Below are 8,891 nucleotides of genomic sequence, written 5' to 3' on the forward strand. Positions count from 1 at the left end.
GCCAGGGCTCTACAGGTCAAGCACCAGAGGAGTGGAAGGAGAAAGGGTGAGATTGTGAAGGAGCTCATACGACACACAAAGCAATGTCAACCTCGTCGTGGGGGGATAGGGAGCCATGGAAGAGCGTCAAGCAAGGGCAGGGTCCCCGGATTTGCTGGGGTGGTTCTGTCTGCAACAAAGGGGAAGCATCAGAGTCCAGGGGCCCATTGCGGTGAACAGAGCCAGGACGGGGAGAAAGACCGGAGGAGAGGGATAGAGGACTTGTGGAGCCGAAGGGATGGCCGACCATGGCTGTGATTTCTGTGTTTTTCCAAAGGGCTTGGTTTTTGTTCAGCTTTGGATCCAGCCCCAGACCAACCTAGAACAAAATAACTTGCTCGTACGTGTCAGCGGAATTGCATGGAAAGGATCTGAGGATAGAGGGAATGTTTGGGGACAGGAAAGTGGCAGGGTAGATGAAGGCTTTCCTGCTTTGAACCTAAGTACCTGGCAGGATGCTGTCGCCTCACATCAAATAAAGGGACAGAGAGGAGGCTGTCGGGGCTCAGTTGAGGAATCTTGAGCTGAAGGAGTTTGCCAAGGGGTGACGTCCAGGGAGCTGTTGTCCTTGGGATGGCAGGGACGGTCTGAGCTTCTGGCGAGGCCCACAGCCGGAGTTCTGAGGCAGCTGAGAGCGTCTATCTGATCATTTCTTCAGCCTATATTGATAGCTCCTGTGTGCCTCGCTCCGCGCACTTATGGATATGAAAATAACATCCCCTTCAGCGAGAAGACAAGTGGCTGAAGTCAGAACCTTCTCTTTTCACCAGGATCAAAACATCTCAAATAAACAATCTACTTTTTAGACACATATGTATACATAATAAAATTTAAAACAAAAACAAAACAGAATAACTACATACACTAACCAAAAAAACAAACCAAACCGACTGCTGTGGAGTCAGTCCCGACTCATAGCGACCCCTCCTTGGGTTTCCGAGGTGGTATCTCTATGGAAGTATATTGCCCAATCTTCCTACCGAGAAGTGGCTGGTGGATTTGAACTGCCAGCCTTCTGGGTAGCAGTCAAATGCCTTAGACACTATGCTACTAGAACTCCATACGCTAGGAAGGCAAAAATGAAAGAGATTGACCATACAAAATGTTGACAAGGATGTGAAGCGACTAGAACTCTCATATACTGCTGGTAGGGATCTTGTTAAAACAGTTCTTATAAAATGGCTTCTTCACAATGTTAAACATGTACCCACCACATGACCCAGGCATTCCATTCCTAGGTATTTATCCAAGAGAAATGAAAGCATATATCTGCACAAAGACTTGTATACAAACATTCATAGCAGCCTTATTTGTAGAAACCCTCAGCCAGAAACAATCTAAATATCCATCCACAACTGAATGGATAAACAATTTGTGGTGTATCTACTCTACTCAGCAATAAAAAGGAACACAGAAATAATAAATGCAAGAACAGGAATGAGTATCAAAGTAACAATGCAGTGTGAAAGAACCCCAATGAGAAATGAGCATATACTGTATGATTCCACTTATACAAAATTATAAAAAATCAACCTAATCTGTAGTGGCAGAAAGCAGATCAGTCAGTGGTTGTCCGGGATGGGGTAAAGAAGTTGGAAGCTGGAGAGAGGGATTACAAAAGGACATAAAGAAACTTTTGTGAATGTTGGGTATATATGGCACCTTGATTATGCTGATGGTTTCATGCAAGTATTCCCTTACCAAAATTCATCAAACTGGATAGTTTAAATAGGTACAGTTTATTGTACATCAATTATAGCTCAATAAAGCTATTTGTTTTGAAAAAGGAAATGATAAACCCTAAATTCAGGAGCATGGTTACTTTAGGTAGAGGACAGATAGGGGACAAGCTTATATAAGAGCACCTGGGTAGAGGTAAGTTATTGGTCAGGTTCCACTTTAGGGTTAGGTGGTGAGTACACTGGTGCTTGCTATAAATCAATAAATACATAAATAAAATCAGGCATATAGGGACCAGTTATAAGAGTATTAAAAACCCAAGAATTATGATTAATCTACTTTTGTGTCCCTGAGGTCCAGGTTTGAAAAGAGGGAAAGGGTGCTCAGACAACAGGATCCCCACATGCAAAAGGAATAAATTGGATCCCTACCTCACACCATATACAAAAATTAGCTCAAACTGGATCAAAGACTAAATACAAGACCGAAAACAAAACTTTTAGGAGAAAATAAAAGAGCACATCTTTGTAACCTTGGGTTAGGAAATGTTTTTTTTAGACATGACACCTAAAATACAAGTAACAGTAACAACAACAAAGAATAGATAAATAGGACTTTATTAAAATTAAAAACTTCTGTGCTTCAAAGGATACATACCATCAAGAAAATGAAACAATAACCCACAGAATGGGGAAAAAACATATGCAAATCATATATCTGATAAAGAACTAGATTCCAAGATATATAAAAACTCTTACAACTCAATAATGAAAAACAGATAACCCAATGAGAGAAATGGGCAAAAGATCTGAATAGACATCTCTCCAAAGAAGATAAAATAGTCAGGAAAAGATCCCTAACATCATTATGCATCAGGGAAATGCAAGTCGAAACCACAATGAAGTGAAAATGTCAAGCTTTATACTATATTTTACCACACACACACACACACACACACACAATCCACAATGAGATACCTCTTCACACCCACTAGAATAGCTATAATAAAAAAGACAGACAACAGCAAATGTTGGCAAAAGGATTGGAACCCTCATGCATTGCTGGTAACTAACTAACTCTAACTCACTCATAGCAACCCCTTCTTTGGGCTTCTGCAGCGGTATCACTACGGAAGTAGATTGCCCAATCTTTGTGGCTTGTGGGTTTGAACTGCCAGCCTTCCGGGTTGCAGTCAAATGCCTTAGGCACTAAGCCACCAGAGCATTGTTGGAAGGAGAGTAAAATGGTGCAGCTGCTTCAGAAAACATTCCAACAGTTACTCAAAAGGTTAAACATAAAGTCATTATAAACCAAACCCATTGCTGCCGAGTCAATTCTGGCTCATAGTAACCCTACAGCATAGGATAGAATTGCCTCATAGGATTTCCGAAGTTGTAAATCTTTGTGGAAGCGGACGGCCTTATCTTTCTCCCATGAAGTGGCTGGTGGGTTCAAACCACTAACATTTTGATTAGCAGCCAAACACTTAACCACTGTACTACCAGAGCTGCTGCTGCTTTTTTTTTTTTTTTTTTAATTTTTATTGTGATTTGAGTGAAAGGCTACAGAGCAAATTCATTTCCCATACAGCAGTTCATATACATTTTGTCTCATGACACAATGCAACAGCCCCCCCCACTTCCTCCCCATAGTTCCCTCTTCCCTGTGTCCTCCTCTCCCATGCACTCCTGCCCCCTGAGCTGTCTCCCTGTGCATACACAGCCCTTCTATTCTCCCATGATTGTTCTCTCCAAGGAGTGTATCTACCTGATGTAAATATTCAGCTCATATGCCTGTCTTGTTTGGCTGGAAGCCACAGGAGTGGGTTCAATTCCAGACCTGACGGGCAGCTAGGGGCCATAGTCTCAGGGGTTCCATCAGGTTCTATCAGACCAGCAAACTCAGGCCTTTTTTTTTTTTTTTTATGATTTTGAGTTCTGTTCCATACCACTCTCCCACTCTATCCAGGATCTCCTACATAGATCCCCCTCCGAGTGGCTGACAGTGCCAGGCACCATCTACTTCTTCTGGTCTCATAGTCATATAGGCTGAGTACTTCATGATGTTCCAGTCACTTGGACTAATTGTTTCCATGTGTCTTTGGTTTTCTTCATTCTTCTTTGCTCTGGACCAGGAGAGACCCACTGTTGCATCTAGATGGCCACTTGCAAGCTTTTAAGATCCCAGTTGCTACTCGTCAAGGTAGGACATGGAATGATGTTTTCGTGTAGTACGTTCTGCCAACTGAGCTTGCTCTTTCTTGGCCACTTAGGAAACGGCATAGTTCAGAGTGGAATCCAGGTCTGCCTGACTCCAAAGCTAAAACCCCAAAATACCCACTGCTGTTGAGTCAATTCCAACTCACAGCGACCCTACAGGACAGAGCAGAACTGTCCCACAGGGTTTCCAAATCTGGAGTCTCCATGGAAGCAAAGATGCTACCACGTCTTTCTCCTATGGAGCGGCTTGTGGGTTTGAACTGCCAATCCTTCAATTAGCAGCTGAGTGCTTAACCACTGTGCCACCAGGGCTCCTGACTCCGAAGACAGGGTCTACAAGTAGACCCTAAAAGACCTTATTAGTTTTGATTAGAAGATTCCAGACCTAGTAACAAACATAAGGAGTAATACAGTTCCTACCTGCGGAGCCACCCCCCAGTTTAAGGAATCTAAGTATTCGTGCTATTGAAGTTCTCTGTGCCCCTTCCCGGATCTCATCCCCTCTCACCCAGACAGCCATGCTCCTGAATGTGGTGTTTATTATTCTTTCCTGTGTCCTTACTTATCCTTTCACTCTGTCCTTATCTCCAAGCCAGATGAAGCTCAACATTGCATGTTTCTAGCCTCCATAGAAACAGGATTACGTTGCATGTGTTCTTCGGAGGCTTCCCTTTCACTCACTGTCATGTGTGTACTTCACCCAAATCGACAAGTGTAGCTGTGGTCTGTTCACTTTTGCTGCCATGTGAGATTGCATCTCTCTCTGATGAACATATACCCGTCTCTTGGCCATTTTTCCTTGGTTGGACGTGGGAGTGGCTTCTGTTTGTGTGTGTGTGTGTGTGTGTGTGATTACAGTGCTACTGTGAGCAATCCTATTCCTGTCTTCTGGTCAAGACAGCAAGAATTCCTAGGAGGGTGTATTAGTTCCTGTTGCTGCTATAACAAATCACAAAATAAGTGGCTAAAAATGACATAAATGTATTATCTTACAGTTCTGGAAGTCAGAAGTCCAAAATGGGTCTCATTGGGCCAAAATCAAGGTAGAGGTAGACCCACCCTCCCTGGAAGGAGCTGTGATGGTGTAGTGGTTAAGGCATTTGGCTGCTAATACAAAGGTTGATGGCTCAAACCCACCAGCTGTTCCACAGAAGAAAGATGAGGCAATCTGCTTCTGTAAAGATTTACAGCCTTGGAAACCCAATGGGAGTCGCTATGAGTCAGAATTGACTGGATGGCAGTGACTTTAAGTGACAGTGAGCTTAAGTGAGACCCTCCCTGGGGGGTCTCTAAGAAAGAATCCATTTCCTTGGTGCTTGAACAATTTCTCTTAGAAAGATCAGCACGAGGCTGGTCCCCATGAGGCGGAGGTCAAAGATGTTCCAAATGTCCAAACTACCATGCCACTCCATCATCTCAGACATTAACCCCTCCTCCTCCTCCCAGTAATTTCCCCAGTCTTAGGGTTCTGAATTTCACTGTAACGCCTCACAGAACTCACAGACACCCAAGGGTTCGTCTCACGTAGTGGTGGTAGAGGCTGGCAGGCTGGCGAGTCCCAGGTCCGTGAGTAGGTCTGGTGGATCCTCCCAACTCTCGGGGTTAGATGAACCTCGATCAGCAGATCAGATGGCGGCTGCTGTCCCAAATCCAGGGGTGAGATGACGATAAGCCAAGGATCAAAGCTGGAGCAAGAGGCAAGCGAATCTTCCCAGGAGATTCGTAGGTAAAACCCTCCGGGAAGCTAAGGGTGGTGATTTTTTTTTATACCCTCCAGCAAGGCAGGACTCAAGATACATTCCACTTGTGTTGTCCCAACAGAATTAACCTAAATCCCATCACAGAGTCGATTGCCAGTCATTGTAGGGAATGACTACTACCAGCTGCCCAGCCAAGTTGATACCTGACCTTAACTACCACACCACCCCAAACAGGCATGGATAATGGGATTTACGAAACACCACAGAATGGAGGACAATGGCTAGAAGGGCCACATCAAGCAATTCACTGCACTTGGCTTTTCCAGTTTCTGGAAGCTGGCTGCATTTCTCGGCTCCTGGCTCCTTCCTCTCTCTCCAAATCTCTCCCCAATGCTGGTTCTCTCATGTAAAGAGCCTCGTGGTTACTTTGGGCCCATCCAGATGAACCAGCATAACCTCTCCATCTCAGGACCCTTAATTTGATCACATTTGCAAAGTTCTTCTTGGCACATAAGGTAACATATTCACAGGTCCTGGGCACTAGGAAGTGGACATCATCGGGGCGGGGGGGGGGTATAATCCAAACATGTTTGAAATTACTCATTTGTCAAACTGCTTCCCAAAGTCAATCGATTCTCTCCCATCGGAGGTGCACAATGCTTTCTGTCGCTCCCCATCCTCACCAACACTTGATGTGATCTGACTTTTTAATTTTTGCCAACCTGACAGCTGTGAAATAAATAAATGTCTGGGCTCTGACTGCTATGTAGTTGAGAAAGAGAGGGTAGTTAATGGTGTCAAAAGAGAGGCCCTAGCAGTAAGAGGGTGGGTGGTGACCTTGGCTTCAGTGGTGCCCTTGAAGTGGTGGGAGGGGAGAAGTCAGAGGAGGTTAATGAACGGAAGGAGGGTGAGGTGATGGCCACAGCGGATAAAGGGTACTTTAAAAAACTGAACGTGAAAGGTTAGTGTCAGTCTAAAGGCAGAAATTAAAGATGTAAGAGGTACACAGACAGAAAGAGAGGGAAGGGAAGGGGTGGGACGAGGCATCTTGGAGGCACTGTGGGAGTACCTGGGCTGGCCTTGGAGTGTAAAGGTGGGAGGGGAGGCAGGCAGAGAAAACCCAAAGAGGTAGGGCAGAAAGTGGCAGACGTGTCTCCATATTAGGGAGTGTAGGAGCTCTGGTGGCATAGTGCCTAAGGCACCTGACTTCTAACCAGAAAGCTGGCGGTTCAAACCCACCAGCCATTCCTCGGAAGGAAGGTTGGGCAATCTACTTCTGTAGTGATACTGCCTCGGAAACCCAAGGAGGGGTTGCTATGAGTTAGGGTGACATGTAACAACAACAAAAACACTAGGGAGTCTGGAGGTGTGGGGAAGGTTTATAGGGGGCACTGCTGTGGGCCATTCAACAAGGGGCTCGCTGGGGCTGAACAAGGGAGACTGGAGAGAAGGAGGGGACAAGCTGAGTCAGGAGCCTTCCATCACATCTTAGAACCCCCGCTGGGGTGAAGAAGGCCCTGAGGTCAGAGGGGAGGGCCACGGGAGGGGCCACAGGGATATGTCTGGAAGACCCTGAAAGCTCAGTGGAAGGAGTGGGCCCTGAGGAGGCAGAGGAATCCCTGGGTGGTGCGAAGGGTTAACACACTTGATGGCTAACCACAAGTTTGGAGGCTCCAGTCCATCCAGAGCCTCTGAGAAGAAAGGCCACTGAAGACCTCACAGAACACACACTTCTCCTCTGACAAACAGGGGTCTCCCTGAGTCAGAATCAAGTCAACGGCAGCTGGTTTGGATGAGGCAGAGAGGAAACTGGGAGGGATGGAGGGGCTCTTGGCAGTGTGGAGAACGGTGGTGGTGGGCGTGCAGAGACTGTGGGAGCCCAGAGGACAGGGGCACACGGGTCAGGCTGGGGAGGTGGAAAGGGCTTCCGAGAGGGAGTGATTCTTCCGTGGAGTCTGTAAGGGCAAACCCAATTTCCGTGATCGTAAATACACGGAAGAAGTGTTGCCTTCACACTGTGTCAACACGCCTGATCACAGTATGTCAACAGGCCTGAGGACAGACATCTCCACCATGCCCAACATGCTCTGGTTAGATTGGGAGAGACCCTGATGGGCTCTTTTCAGCTCCTATGCCTTGGTTAGGCGCTCAGGTGGCGTAGTGCCGAAGGCACTTGTCTGCTAACCAGAAGGTTGGTGGTTCAAACCCACCAGCCACTCCTTGGAAGGAAGATTGGGCAATCTACTTCTGGAAAGATACTGTCTCAGAAACCCAAGAAGGGGTCACTTTGAGTTGGAGATGACTCGATGGCACCTAACAACAATAACCTTGGTTTATGGACTTCTCTTTGGTTCGATGATTTATCCTTCAACTTCAGAACTCCTGCTCATCCTTCAAAACCCAGCTCAAATGTCACCTCCTCTGGGAAGTCTTCCTGATTGCCCTGGTCCTACTTCTACACTTTCATATCAGCATGGTGCAGTGTAACAATTTCACTTACTGCTGTTTGATTTTAGATAACCTTTTACTTAATCTCTGAGTGTCTGCTTTCTGAGATGGGGACAGTGACCATGTCTGGCATCAGTGGGAATAACAGAGGAAGCTGTCGTGTCCTTCTGTCTAGTACTAGAGTTAGCTGGGTGAGTATATGACTCTGCCTTAATCCACGAACTGCCTGAGGGCAAGGACAATGTCCCCACAGCGACAAGCCCAGTTCCCAGCAGAGAGGCATCAGGTGACTTGTAGGCACTGCACAAATGGAAGGAATTGGGATTGTCTACCATTCACCTATAAAGGGGCTTTGGGGAAGTGACATCATCTCTGTGCACCTGTTTCTTCTCTAAATCATGCCATGTTAGGCATTCACCTACTGCTCCTTACTTTCTCAACACTCACTATCATCACCCCATTTTACAGAAGAGAAAACTGAGGCTTGGAGAAGGTGAGCGACTTGTCGAAGTCAGCAGCAGGGCAGGACTTCATGGCGCCCAGTCAAACTCGGAATATTGTGTGAAGCTGAAGTGGCAATGTGAAATAGCCCTGCAAATTGGGGTGGGAGCTTCTGTGCCGGGGGGGCGTGGTGAATGATGGCCAGGTGAAGGGGCGCGGGGAGAGACGGCTTCAGATTTCCACCTGGCGGCTGGAAGGCCGGTTTGCGATGCGACCCGGGGGTGCCGGTGGCTGCGAGCCGCGCGGCTCAGCCTGGGCGGGGAGGGGTGCGGCCTGTCCCCTCCCCGCCCCACCCCCAGCCCCA

General features: G+C 46.8%; 1 protein-coding gene across 1 annotated transcript in view; it reads right to left on the minus strand.

Annotated features, from left to right (window-relative positions):
• MLXIPL (MLX interacting protein like) overlaps positions 1-4,458 on the minus strand; it is a 49,301-nt gene extending 44,843 nt beyond the window's left edge. Inside the window, exons 1-2 of the mRNA XM_007940365.2 lie at positions 4,447-4,458; positions 71-169 (exon numbers count right to left, since the gene is read on the minus strand). Of these exons, the coding sequence (XP_007938556.2) occupies positions 71-169; positions 4,447-4,458 (111 nt within the window). The remainder of the gene's footprint in view (positions 1-70; positions 170-4,446) is intronic.
• Positions 4,459-8,891: the final 4,433 nt, after the last annotated feature.

The sequence above is a fragment of the Orycteropus afer genome, unplaced genomic scaffold (assembly GCF_000298275.1).
Source record: "Orycteropus afer afer isolate SDZICR_OR568_19922 unplaced genomic scaffold, OryAfe1.0 scaffold00006, whole genome shotgun sequence".
NCBI classification, from domain to species: domain Eukaryota; kingdom Metazoa; phylum Chordata; class Mammalia; order Tubulidentata; family Orycteropodidae; genus Orycteropus; species Orycteropus afer.